Source organism: Callorhinus ursinus, unplaced genomic scaffold, assembly GCF_003265705.2.
Source record: "Callorhinus ursinus isolate GAN/ISIS: 27379988/994484 unplaced genomic scaffold, GSC_fseal_2.0 scaffold1, whole genome shotgun sequence".
Classification (NCBI taxonomy): Eukaryota; Metazoa; Chordata; class Mammalia; order Carnivora; family Otariidae; genus Callorhinus; species Callorhinus ursinus.
In genome coordinates, this window is record NW_027397063.1 from 136,300,632 (window position 1) to 136,315,391 (window position 14,760).

General features: G+C 44.2%; 1 protein-coding gene across 4 annotated transcripts in view; it reads right to left on the reverse strand.

The window, feature by feature from the left end:
- OSBPL10 (oxysterol binding protein like 10) overlaps positions 1–14,760 on the reverse strand; it is a 307,228-nt gene that overhangs the window by 52,802 nt on the left and 239,666 nt on the right. For all 4 annotated transcript variants that reach the window (XM_073901191.1, XM_073901195.1, XM_025883402.2 and 1 more), the window contains one exon: positions 8,219–8,373. In XM_073901191.1, the coding sequence (XP_073757292.1) occupies positions 8,219–8,373 (155 nt within the window). The remainder of the gene's footprint in view (positions 1–8,218; positions 8,374–14,760) is intronic.

Consider the following 14,760-nt stretch of genomic DNA (forward strand, 5'->3'; position numbering starts at 1 on the left):
CTCACACCTGTCAAATCCAAGGCAGCTGCCTCCCCAACAGTCTGGGTGCAGGTGTTTATGTCACAAAGCCACACTGGCTGGGGTGGGGGGAGGGGAGAGAAGGAAGGCGACACAGCGACCACTCCTAAGGCTACCCCCAAAGACCTGCTTATTCCAGTGTTGAAACCCGATAAAAGTCTTGAGACACACCCCACAGGCCCCCCAGAAAGTAGATCTGGGACCTTCTGCTACATTCCACCTCTCTCTTATAAAAGTAACACCCTGGGGCACCTGGGTGGCTCAGTCGGTTAAGCATCTGACTCTTGATTTCGGCTCAGGTCATGAGATCCAGCCCCACGTCGGCCTCTAGGCTCAGTGGGGAGTTTGCTTGAGATTCTCTCTCCTCCTCTCTCTCTGCCCCTCCTCCCCTTCAGGATCTCTCTCTGTAAAAAAACAAAAACCACCACCAACAAAACCACCACCACCCAACCAAGAAAACAAAACCTTAATTATCACCCACAAAAAGGGAAAGAGGAAGAGAAAGAGAAGTAGGGTGGAAGAAGGAACAAGTCCTTGGAAAGGGAGCATAAACTGAAATTAATCCCCCAAAGCTGCAGAGGAAATCACACCATCATGCCTTGTAGTAGGAGAGCTCACTAATGCCGCCAGAAACCACGTTCAAGGAGCCCTCGAAAAATGCACATAGGGCTTAGGTCTGTGCGTGATGATTATCTTTGTTGTTGATTTGTTAAGAAAAAAGGGCAGAAAAATGTGGAGTTTTTTTACAAGACCAAAAGGAGCTCTTAGCCATGGGAGGCAGAACAACCACACCTTCTAGAACACCATGAAAACATGTCTTCAACTTCCATGACATCTTACAGATGGTCATCTTAATTGCTACAGGCCACAGGCGGGCTTGCAGCCACATACCCCCAGGATCTACATCGTCTTGGCATACTAACCTGGAAATGTCCCTTGGCTAAAAACCATTTCTCCTTGCTTCTCATCTCAAGATATTTTAAAAAATAATTCTAACTACTGTGAAATATTCAGGGAGTTAAGAAGCTGGGTATCTTAGTCCGCTCAGGCTGCCCTCACAAAATACCATGAATGAGGGGGTGTAAACAAGAGACTTTATTTTCTCACAGTTCTAGAGGCTGGAAGACAGGGAGCAGGCTACCAGCATGGCTGGGTTCTGTGAAAGTGCTCTTCCTGGCTTGCAGAAGGCCTTCCTCTCACTGTGTCCTCTCTCCTCTTACAAGACTACAGTCCTATTGGATTAGGGTCCTGGATGAGGGCCCCACCCTTATGACCTCGCTTAACCTTAGCTGCGTCCTAAAGACACCACCTCCCTGATACTGTTTTGGCTAAATACACAAAGGTGAGATTGCCAGATCACACGGTAGTTCTATTTTTAATTTTCTGAGGAACCTCCATATGGTTTCCGGAAGCCTGTATCTCTGAGGCCCTCGCGAGTCGCTATACCAAACGTGGAAGTACTCATTGGCACAATTCTTGTGTGAGAAGACTTCATTTATCGCTTGAGCCACTAATTGTTGGATTCTCAGTTACTGTATCTACTAGATACAGGAGATGGTCTGGTGTACGGGAAAGGCACTGGCTTGGGAGAGAGGAAGTCCAGATATCCATCTTGTCTCCCACAGGCCAGCTGTGTGGACTTCTGGCAAGTTAGTCAGCCACTCCAGTTTGGAGAGCAGCCACTGGACCCCTAACGATGCTTCTAAGAGTCAGTGATTCGAAGGCCATGACTCAAAGAGGAAACAAGTCTGTTCTACAGGAACTGGGAAGGAGATACAATCAAACTTGCGACAGGATGGGGAGTGGGGGAGGGAGGGGAAATCGTATCACCCACAAACTTCCTTGGAACAAATTCTAACAAATGTGATCAACAACATTTCCTGTGTAGCGACCATTTGAAATTCAATTTTGTGGGGTTCTCACAGAATTCCATAAAGTGATTTTCAATCGCTGTAAGTCAGTGACAGCTGTCTCACTCCTTCGTTAAATGGTTGGAATCAAGTAACTATGGGTCACATATTTTGAACAAACACGTAAGACTCAATATTTGTGTTAATTATCCAAAGGATCAAAACAACCTATTGCCGTATCTTCCAAAATCTATCACCCTCCTATGCCTGATAAACACCCTCAAGTCACATCTACTTACACGTTTACGTATCATGGAGATGAAGAAGAGATGATAAAAATGGGTTGAGGGGATTATATGGGCCAGGCTTCAACCTGAATGTCAGAGGATTTCAAACTGCCAGCATCCTATGTCGTTAAGTGGTTCAAAAGGTCACTGCTAAAATGACAAATCCACCAAGGGCATGGAAATTCTTCTTGAGGAAAATTCAGCTGAATCTTTTGTATGTGTCTCCCTCCTTTATTTGTAAAACCTCCTCCTCCCTTGGGGAAGAGTCGGAGAGATGATGACATGCTTACTTAAAAATTCAATTTTGCAATTTTCTAACTGAAGCTCATTTGCCTAAATGCTAGTGCTCAGTATTTGGGGGCATTATGAGAAGTCTTTCTGAACCTGCTAGATTTGGGGGAGAGTAGGGTGTGTGGTCTCTTAATAGCTTTGCTGCCACTGTAGTTCAGACAATTAACCAGGCAATGTTTATAAAGAACAATCAACCCAAGGGTCGCCAAGAACTAACAGTGTGTTGTTGCTGTTGTTGTTGCTGCTGTTGTTGTTTTAAGATTTATTTCTTTTAGAGTGAGAGAGAACGAGTGGGAGGGGGGCAGAGGGAGAGAATCTTCAAGCAGACTCCCAGCTGAGCGTGGAGCCAGACACAGGGCTCTTATCTCACAACCCAGGAGATCATGACCTGAGCTGAGACCAAGAGTCAGATGTTTAACTGGCTGAGCCACCCGGATGCCCCACTGACAGCATGCTCTCGAGCCACAAGCTTTAAACCCTCTGTTCAGGGGCACCTGGGTGGCTCAGTTGGTTAAGCGACTGCCTTCGGCTCAGGTCATGATCCTGGAGTCCCGGGATCGAGTCGCGCATCGGGCTCCCCGCCCAGCGGGGAGTCTGCTTCTCCCTCTGACCCCCCCCTCTCATGTGCGCTCTCTCTCTCTTTCTCGCTCTCTCAAATAAATAAATAAATAAATAAATAAAATCTTTTAAAAAATAAATAAATAAATAAAACCCTCTGTTCAGGGTCTCCAATAGAGAGATAAATAGAACTGACCCTCCATCTTCTCCCTCCAGACCAGGGGTAGGTATATGGGCACCAAATATTTGCCTTATATGATTAATACAACACTATATTAAACGTTTCCCTTTTTCTATTTTATCCATGGGGGATTTGAGTAAGTTAAGTTTACCAAATGTTCTTCATCTGGTGAATGGATAAACAAACTCTGAATCCAACGGATACTATTCAGCAATAAGGCCTGAACCACTGACTAATATAACAACATGGATGAATCACAAATGCATTCCACTAAACAAAAGAAGCCCTACTAAAAAGGCTACATACTATATGATTTCATTTAAACGGAATTCCAGAAAAGGCAAAACTATATGGACAGAAAACAGCAAGAGGACTGCCAAGGGCTTAACTATAAAGGAACACTAGGGAATTTTGGAAAGTGATAGAATTATTCCATATTTTAATGGGCTTAAAAGTGATAAAATTGCATTTTAAAAGGGTGACTTTTATTATTCCTGAATTATGCCTCCATGAAACTGAAATCTTAAGGTTCTGTCCCTTCAGAAAGATAGGTATACACGGTCACATTCATGATTGTCTCCATGTCACCCTCGGCTTTCCTATTCCAATGGCGCACCCAGTCTTGATCCACAGCAGGAAACAGAAACCACACCAGGTATTTCAATCAGAAAGGGACTGGGTATGGGAATTAGGTGCTAACAGAATCTCTGAAAGGTGTGGAGGAGCAAAGTCCCCCTTCAACTCTTTATTTCAAGGACACACCACGGCAGGTAGTCATGATCCCAGTGTTGGAAGTGGCCGCTGCTGCCAACCCAACAGCTTGTCACGTCCACGTAGGTGGGCCTAAGGCCCCAGGACAATGCATCTGGTCCCTGCAAGTGCCTCAGAACACCCACATCCCCATGACCTTGCCCACCAGCAGCACCAGCAGAGGAAACTTGGGCTCCATCTCAGCCTTCCAAATATCACACAAATGCATTTATGGGACCTGTCATGCATTCAGAAACCTAACTGTAAGAAATTCTGGGACATGCAGTTGTTAGGTTTCCCATCAGGAGGGTGGAAATGAAGGTCAAGAGAGCCAATCCCTGGGGCGCCTGGGTGGCTCAGTTGGTTAAGCGACTGCCTTCGGCTCAGGTCATGATCCCGGAGTCCTGGGATCGAGTCCCACATCGGGCTCCCGGCTCAGTGGGGAGCCTGCTTCTCCCTCTGACCCTCTCCCTTCTCATGCTGTTTCTCATTCCCTCTCTCTCTCAAATAAATAAATAAATAAAATCTTTAAAAAAAAAAAAAAGAGAGAGAGAGAGCCAATCCCCATATCTCCCCATCAAGGTTCTACCTGTCCCGGGTACAAGGCGTTCTTCCCCGAAGACAGCACAACAAAACCCTTTTTCTGTCTAAATTTAAATTTCAAATGGTGCTAAGAGACTTGAAAAATTGTTCTGCTAATGGGTAAAACCAAGATCCTAACTCATTTCATTATGGAAGAATATTTCATTTTCACATATAGTTAGTTCTAGCCCCAGCAGAATAAAATTTTAAGATCACTGCACTTGATAATAGAGCCAACTACAGTTCTGCTCTAACTCATGTATTAAATACACATTGGTCTTTGAGTTTTATTCTGCTGGGAATTAAACAGATGAAGCTTGAAAATGCATTAATTTTCCAGGTATCTGTAAGCTGTTTTACAGTAAAGCCAGCACTAGGGTAGGGAGTTTGACACTGTGATTTATAACAAGAAATATTTATATTTGGTTTTGTCCCCATTCCTGGCACAGTGCTCCTAAAACTCTTGGAATTCCTGAAGGGATGAGAGAGATGAAGGTGTCTTTTGTTACGTTAATGAGTGACCCTTTTTTTTTTTAATTTTTTTAAAGATTTTATTTATTTGAGAGAGAGAGAATGAGAGATAGAGAGCATGAGAGGGGGGAGGGTCAGAGGGTCAGAGACAGACTCCCCGCTGAGCAGGGAGCCCGATGCGGGCTCGATCCCGGGACTCCGGGATCATGACCTGAGCCGAAGGCAGTCGCTTAACCATCTGAGCCACCCCAGGCGCCCAATGAATGACCTTTAGAAGCCTCTTGGGAACCCAAGGACGGTGACTGTTTCCAGCGGAACTAACACGATGATTAGAGGGGTGCAACTTTCTGTCCCACCCCCTGAATTCCGGGGGAGGGGCTGGGGGAGGTGGAGTTCTGTCACCAACAATTTAATCAATCTTGCCTCTGGAATGAAGCTTCCATAAAACCCCAAAACAACAAGGTTCAGAGAGCTTCCAGGTTGGTGAACTTGGGGAGGTGCTGGGGGGATTGTTGGGAAGGGCATGGCAGCTCAGGTGCCTTCCCCAAGCATCTCTTCCATCTGTTCCTGAATTATAATCTTTTATAATAAACTGGGAAGTGTTTCGCTGAGTTCTGTGAGCCACTCAAGCAAATTATTAAAACCCAAGGAGGGGGTCATGAGAACCCCTGATCTATAGCCCATTGGTAGAAGCACAGGTGACCTGAACTTGTGATTGGCGGAAGATGTGGGGCGAGGGGGGAGGGGCAGGACAGTCTTGTAGGGCTGAGCCCTTCACCTGTGGGATGCGAAGCTCTCCCCAGGGAGACCATGTCAGAGTTGAACTAAACTGTATGATGCCAAGTCTGTGTCCAATGAGAACTGGATTGAGTTAATTGCTTGGTGGTATTAAAAAAGCACACACCCATCGGAGGGAGGTATACCTTTTATACCCGAATTATTGCTTCTAAAGATTTAAAACAAGCAACAAACCAGAAGAAAATAGTTTACTCAAAGTGCCACAGTAACTACGATCCTGAGTTTCACTGGCGATCACTGACCTAGTAACTCATTCTCCATATTGAAGGGTTAAGGAACATATTTACAAGGAATTTTTAGCCTCTAGGAATTTCACTTCACTCCTTCTTGGGTTATTTCTCCAAATTGTGCAAAAAGGAGGCAATGGAAACATTTTCCTTTTTCTAACAGGAAAATGATTGAGTCAATATTGCTAGCTTCTTCAGTTCTCAAAAGAAAAACAAACAAACAAAAAGTGACAAAGCATAATGGCCTAAAGTAAAAATAGTATCCAACCAACACTAGCAGTTGGGGTTGTGAGAAACATCTACCAGAGCGGTCACTGGAAAAAATGAAAGGAGTCTCGAACTCTCCCTTCTCCGAAAACCATCAAAACACCATCATGTCCCCGTAAGTCCTCACTGCTATGAGGACTTACCCACCAATACCTTACACCACTCTGACTGGAGTAAAGGTAATACAACAACCAGAAATTGAGGGGAAACAACCTAATTTAAGGGGAAAAAAGTTCTCCCTAGTTCTTCTCTTTCAAAGTATTTTTAAAAAGTTGAACCTGGAAGCTCGTCCTTTCTTATGGACAATTATATACTCTTCTGTCAATGCCAGTGACTGGTAAGGCAAAGAGAGCAACAATTTTAAGTAAAAAGGACAGGCCTGGCCTCTCGAGCTTCAGCTTTAGAAGAAAAGCAGAAGAAACACGAAGAAGGATTCCCAGAATGGGGGAGAACACCAGCCCCAATAAGTAAGCTTCTTAGGTTATGGCTTCTGTTGGGTTTTGCCCAAGAATGCTGCTCTGGGAATGAGATCCTATAAAATTGTTACTGAAGATCTAATAACTTACTTCCCTACTCTTAATTTTTCCCTAGAGCAAGATTTTAAATGTATTTATTATGACATGAATCCCAAAGGTTCTCTGCCAAGGGAATGAAGGATATTATTGTAGTTCTCAACTCTTGAGCGGCTAAGCACCTCACCCTCAAATGCCAACCCTCCCCGCCCCCCCCACCCTGCCAAGGCTCTCAAAAGAGCAATGGGACGGGCAGGGCTCCTACCATTTATTCCGTTGCCAACTTACCTGCCAGTTCACCTACACATCAGCTGCGAGTGTTTTCAAACTGAAACTCCTGGTACAGGCAGAGGCAAGTGCCTTCGGGAATCTCACATCTCCTATTCATTTCATACCCTGAGAAGGCACCTTATAGATAGATGCTAATGGAACACTTGTAGGCAGGCTGATCCTACCTCTGTAAGAGCCAAGCTACCAAAGTCCCTGTTACAGAATATGATCATGTGAAGCTTGGAAAAAACTTTCAATTGATAACCAAGACCATTGGACCCAAGCAGCTGCCTTGGGGCTTTCGACCTTCCCCAACAGATTTTATGAGCACCCTACATTTTTCAGGCTAAGGGGATTTCACAGTTAGAATTAAGAACAACCTCTAACACTTGAGTCAGGTATGGCTCAGCCCAGTTCACAAGGTCCCGTCGATAGAATGCGTGCATCAAACGGGAAAGAAAATATAGAAGTTCCCTTGCGACACAAAGTGAAATCGACAGGAGGACGCCTTGCGTCTGGCTCCCTTCCAGTGGTCACTGGGAGGCACGGGAGAGGTGAGTCGGCAGGGGGCAGTCCACGGAGCCTGCCGAAGCCTGGCTCATCGGGAGGCTGAGCAGGGGCCACCCCCCCCCGCCCCCGCCCCCGCCCCCGCCCCGGCAGGGCAGGAGTCCCCGCAGCTGGAGGGGAGGCCCGGGAGTCTCAGCCACGGCCCCGGGGACGCTGGCCTGGCTCTGGAGCATGCAGGGGTCGAGCGTGTGAGGCAGGCGCTGATGTTAGCATGAACCACATGAAGAAGCCATTATTCAGGGGAGCGACATAATATATTGTAACTGCTCCCAGCATGTCAACAGGCATCATTTTAATGGGCGCATTTGAATTTCTCCCACTTGAAGTTAAAATGACTCCCATTTCAATGAAAATAGGAGATTCCTCATTGGTAGGATCACATTTCAGCCACGGCAGCTGCCAGACACGAGAACAGACGTGCCAGGCGTGCCCAGAGCCGCTTTTGTCTCTCCAGGCAATGCGTCCATTTTATAATTTGTCTCCTCTTCAAACAAAGAGATGAGCAAGTTACAAATATAATTACTACATTTCTGAACAAGCGAGAACACAAGCCACACGGGTGCAGAGAGAGAACTAACGGCTCGCTTACCTCGGGCTCTGGCGGCAAGCTTTGCTCTTCTGCAGCGGAGTTTGGTAAAATCGCCCAGGTTATGTTGGCACTGGCTGATGGCAAAGAGCCAAGGGTCCCATTTTTCAGCTGCTCTGTGGAATGTGACTTGGGCCCGTGCCATCCCAGGATGTTCTCTGCAATAAAGACCGAGAATGATGCCAAGTATTTTCCAATTTAAACATTGACAGTTCAAGAAATATGTGTACCCCACTGTATAAGGAGATGGACTTGGAATGGGCCCAATTTGAAGCCGACTATGGTAAATTTAAGTGGGCTTGTTCTGAACGAGGTACCAAGTGTGGATTTGGATCTATTTACAAACTAGTTTCTGTATGATGGCAGTACCAGAATTATTACCATAGGCTGTTTCTTTCCCCAACCTTGGGCAAAAAAAAAAAAAAAAAAATCACATTCACCAAAGCCAGATTTTCTTAAAAGTGTTTTTCTTAATTTTTAAGAAAAAATATTTATATAAAGATATTTATCATTAAAACATTAGAATAAACAACAAGTCAAATTTTATCACAAAGGAGCTGCTCAAATTGTGGTTTAATTGCCAATCAGCATAATGACCTGCAAAGTTGCCGGCATCGTCACGTGCCTTCCCTATCCCCCCCCCCCACCCCGAGCCCGAGTAGATGCGGCTGCTGGGGCAGAAGTCAGGAAGCCCCATCACGAAGGACACTTGTTCATTCCATTCTAGCAAGAAACACGTTTATAAACACCAGTGTGATAAACCAAAAGCATTTTTCTAATCCTCCCTCAACCCGGGGGGGGGGGAAATAAAATAAGACTTCTTTAATTCTAATACTGTTTATTTAGGAGGCAGGTGTTATTATAGAGTATCTATGTATGCTTATTAGTGGGGACAGGAGTAAACACAGGGGATTCCTTTATCAATTCTACCACTGGAATAAGAATAGGTCTCAAACTCAGTTGACCCTCACCCTGGAGACTGTGTTCTCCGTCTAAGAGCAAGGATAAGGGATGAAGAAAAGGTAGGCTGAAGTGGATACTGCCTTACATGAACTAGAACTCGACCTCGCAGGGTCTCCGAAGTTCCATCAGTAATCCTATCCATTAATTAGCCTTTTCGTTAGAGTTACTCAAGGAAAAATCTACAAGTATCCCAGACTTTCAACACCTTGGGAGACTCTGGTTGATAGAAACAAAATAACAGAGCCAGCTGAGATGGCTGTATACATGCTGAGTGTGTGTGCTACTATCCAATACAAGCATATTTTTATGCAGAATTTTTTTTTTTTTAAAGTCAAGTGTTAGATCACATAGCTGTGGCTTAAAAACCTCAAGTGACTTCTCATGGCAACTGGAATGCAATCTAGCTGCCTGGCTTGCAAGACTGCCCCGTCTCATTTCATTTTCTCCCCAATGCTCACTGTGCTCAAGTCATGCTGGTAGGTTTTCCATTCCTCAAGTAAGCCAAGTTCATTCAGGTCAAGAGCCTTTGCGTGCACCCTTCCATCTGCTCCAAACACCACCCCTCCAGTTCTTCTACATGGGGGAGAGGTCTCCTTCGTAAATCCAGGGGTTGACTCAAATATCACTTGCTCAGGGAAGCCCCCTGGGACCTCCCCAGCCAAAGCATCGCCCCAAAGGCATCCCCAGTCCCATCAGTCAGTTTACTGTCTTCACAGCACTTAGCACTATCTGAACTCACCCTGCTCATTTGTTGGTCTACTGTGTTTCTCTCCTCCCTAAAATGTCAGCTCCTGAAAGCAGAGACAATATTTGCCCTTGCTCAGGGCTGGGTCTCCAGAACCTAGAATATGGTCAGGCAAAGAGTATGCACTCAATAACTATGTGCCAAAATGAATGAATGACTATTAAGATTTTCATAGACAGTAAATTTCAAAAGGAATGTGCATTTCACAACCTCCTAAAAGTTAAGAATTAAAAAACAGCAAAAAGAGATAAAGTAGAATGGATGGTGGTTGCTAGGGGCTGGGGGTAGGGGGATGGGGAGTTAGTGTTTAACGGGTATGGAGTTTGTTTCACAAGATAGAGTTCTAGAGGTTGGTTACACAGCAATGTGAATGTACTCAACACTCTACCAAGCTATATACTTAGAAATGGTTAAGGTGGTAAATTTCTGAATATGGGTGCTTTACATTTTTTTAATGGCAAAATAGCATCTATATTATCACTTCTTGATATCATTTTTAAAAAGGTGAAAACTCACAGTAGTAAAAACCAAAGGCTGAAGGATGAGCTAAGACCAGACTTGGGAGGAATCCTCATAAATAATAAGGCGGATGGGGCTGGACTAAGAAAACCAACCCAAGGTTCAAGACACCAGAATCTGCCATGAGAAAGATAGAAAGAGACTTCTTATACCTGTCCTGCTGACCAATTCCTTCTCAGCAATTGCAAGTTGGATTCAGATCTTAAGTACTGAGCAGCTGTCTTATCAATACAGGAATACTACTTTTTCAAAAAAAAAATTATGCAAGTAGTCAATTTCCTCTAGAGTAATTAGGAAAACTTAAGAAGCACTAAGGAAAAAATGAGATCTGCTTGCCTAGGCGATTGGGACAAATTTCCCTTCATTACTTCTACACCTCAACTCTGTCCCTCCCTCCCCTCCATACTACCATCATTCAGAGATGATAACCCAGGAGACAATGGGGCAGGAAGTAGAGTCCCACAGGCAGTAACACAGGGCATTCAGGAATAGACACAAGCCAGCACAGGAAGAGAGAGGGTAGCAATGCATGCTGGGGAATGTAGTCTTCTATATACTCTATGGATTCAGCATTATCAAAGAACCAGTGAGAGAGGACCAGAGAGAAGCCCATCCTAGGCCAATCCAGGTGCTCTAATAAATGATCACTTAGTTTGGAAGTCTGGCCAGGCCTGCCTCATTTGAGGATGAAGGAGGGAAATTCTAACAGAGTAAATGAGATAGGGGCACCTGGGTGGCTCAGTCAGTTAAGCGGCTGCCTTCAGCTCAGGTCATAATCCCAGGGTCCTGGGATCAAGCCCCATGTCTGGCTCCCTGCTCAGCGGGGAGCCTGCTTTTCCTTCCCCCCCACCCCCGACCCCCCCGCTTGTGCTCTCTCCGCTGGCTCTCTCTCTCTCTCAAATAAATAAATACAATGAAATTAAATTAAAAAACAGAAAAAATGTTTTTTCTCATTATCTCTAATGAGATAGATTATATAGAGCTTGGGAAAAGAAATGGAATCCTCAGCAAAGCTTAGAGGAAGAATCCATCTCTGACATTTCTAATGTAAGGCCTTTGGCTCAGGTCATGATCTCAGGGCCGTGAGGTTGAGCCCCTTGTTGGCCACCATGCTGAGCGTGGAGCCTGCTTAAGATGCTCTCTCCCTCCCCAGCAGAGGGAGAGGGAGAGAGCACCTTAAGCAGAATACACAACAGAGATCCAAGAGACCCTGATAGACAGAGATCAGGTCAATGGTACAGAAACAACAAATAATGGCAGAAGAAACAGCCTGAGCAGAAGAGAGAGCTTGGGTGCCGCTGGTACAGTCTACCACTTTCCAGCAAAGACAACGGGGAAAAGACACATCTAGACACAGCTTGGAAATCTTTTTTTTTTTGGCTTTTCATTGCTGGAATTTCAAACTCATATGAAAAGTGGAGTATAATGTATGCCTAGCTCATGAAGTTTGGCAATATTTTTGAATAATAAAAATCAAGAGAATATTTTCCCAATCTTTTAAGGTAGAAAAGTTAGACTTGCCTTAAAGGAAAACAAACTAGTTTTGAATTTTGCTACAACACTAGATGTCAGAAGGTGAACAGGTGAAGAGAGGAATGCAAACAAAAGTCTACGGATTTGGGGGCGGGGTAAGGGGCCAGGGGATAATGCTCTCTGCAGCCAAATGATCTTTCCTCTGCTAAGAAGCTCTTTTGAGGTAGCAAGGACTACTGTATGCAACTTACATGTGTTAACTCATCTAATCCTAAAAATGACCCATGAGGTAGGTCTTACTACTATGCCCATTTGTTAGATAAAAAAACAGAGGCGCAAATAGCCAGTAAGTGGTAGAATCAAGATTAAAACTGAAACAGCCTGGTTCTAGCGCCCAGATTCTTAAACTTTACACACTGTATGCTTTCCCGGAGCACTGTAGAGACTCAGAAAAGCTTCCACCCTCTGGGGGAAAAAACTACTTGAGGACATGTGCCGACATATGAAGAAAAGAAGCAGAATCAGGAACCCAAGGCTGGAAAAGTTGTGTATGAAAAGGACTGAACCCCATTAAACACAGAGCCGAGCAGAGCTGGGGTGTCAGGGGAAGTAAGAAGGACACTCCCCTCGGGTGTAAATTTTAAAGTGGCACCAAGAAGACACTCAGTAATCAGGATAAATGACATTTTCACACAATATTTTTAAAACCAAAATTAATGGAAAGTCTTGCAAGACTCAGTGTCTCTGGCCTTGCTGTGCTGAATCCTGTCTTAATTTAAAATTTTGATATTTTGTTCATCCTGGATTATTTCTGCATTAATTTTGGTTCAGAAACATGTCATTAAAGCATCATTCATCTTAATTATTTGGCACCCCTAAATGTGTGCTCAGGGTGAGTGCCTCATATACCTCACCCCAGTCCCAGGCCTGGTAGTGAACTGAAATAATTTTTCTAAACATGGTTACATGGCTGAGTATAAAATCAAAATTATTTTAAAGAGATTTAATCATTATCACATTAAGTATTAAATTAATATTAAAATCTTAGCAATAGCCCCCATATTATATTATCAAAAATAGGGAAGCAGAAGCAGAGAAACAGGAAATTAAAGTATGCTGAGTTTTCATCACTAAAGGAGAGAGTCAAAAAGAAGTGTCATTCTTGACTTTGATGATTAGAAAAATACAGGTTAAGTTTATCTTTATCGCAGCATTATTTACAATAGCCAAATTATGGAAGCAGCCCAAGTGCCCGTCCATAGATGAATGGATAAAGACAACACACACACACACACACACACACACACACACACACACACACACGAATATTACTCAGCCATAAAAAGGAATGAGATCTTACCACTTGCAACAACATGGATGGAGCTAGAGAGTATAATGCTAATTGAAATAAGTCAGTCAGAGAAAGACAAATACTATATGATTTCACCCATATGTGGAATTTAAAAAAACAAAACAAGCGAGGAAAAAAAGAGAGAGAAAATATAGGTTAAAGAATGCTTATGAAAAACACAATGTCGGGGCACCCAGGTGGCTAGGTCAGTTAAGCATCTGACTCTTGGTTTTGTCTCTCAGGTCATGACCTCAGGGTCATGGGATCGAGCCCCACGGTGGGCTCTGTGCTCAGCACGGAGTCTATTTGTCCCTCTCACTCTCCTCATTCCCCAGCTCATGAGCACGTTCCCTCTAAAATAAATAAATAAGTAAAATCTTAAGGAAACAAAAACAAAAACAGGGGCACCTAGGTGGCTTAGTTGGTTAAGCATCTGCCTTCGGTTCGGGTCATAATCACGGGGTCCTGAGACTGAGCCCCACCTCGGGCTTCCTGCTCAGTGCGGAGCCTGCTTCTTCCTCTCCTCCCCGCTCATGCTCTCTCTTGCTATCTCTGTCACTATCTCTCTCTCTCTCTCTCAAATAAATAAATTTTAAAAATTAAAAACTAAAAAAAAAAAAAGTAACTGTTACTAGAATTTATATACATATTGTTCCCGAAACACTAAAGATGATGAGTCGAGGAAGTACAACCTATGTAGCAAAATAAAGAGAAAACAAGAAAAGCCACATGGAGGGGCACCTGGGTGGCTCAGTTGGTTAAGCGACTGCCTTCGGCTCGGGTCATGATCCTGGAGTCCCGGGATCGAGTCCCACATCGGGCTCCCTGCTCAGCGGGGAGTCTGCTTCTCCCTCTGAACATCTTCCCTCTCATGCTCTCTATCTCTCATTCTCTCTCTCAAATAAATAAATAAAATCTTTAAAGAAATAAAAAAAAAAAGAAAAGCCACATGGAAGCAGGAAAACAAAAAGCATAAAGGATTACCCTACCAGGAAAACAAACACCAGTTTAAATAAATAAATGGACTACGTTACTCTATTGAAAGGCAGACTCTCAAGACTGTGTCCTAAAACAAACTCAAGTCTAGACCATACTTCCTTAATTCTAAGACACACCCATTTCCCAAACGCTCCGGAACAAGTTTATCCTACAGTCAGTATCGTGTCAGATTTCATCTGCAGCTTTTTCCTTCTCAGGAGCACTGAGGATAATGGTGTGTTTTACTACTATGGCGCCTGACAGTTGAGAAAATATGCCGCACCTATAGAAAGTGACTCAAGTAGGAAGATGGTCAAAAGTAGGTTCTCCAGTAGGAAGGAGGTCTCAAGTAGGAAGAAGGTCGAAAACAGACCGAGACATACCAATGGAAGGACAACTAGGAACAGACATTACTATGTGGCTGCTGACAAACTGTCAACTCAAGTAGCTGGAGATCCACTGGCTTTCTTTCCGTCTGGGAACACCCTGACGCTCATGAGCAGGGAGACCATGGAA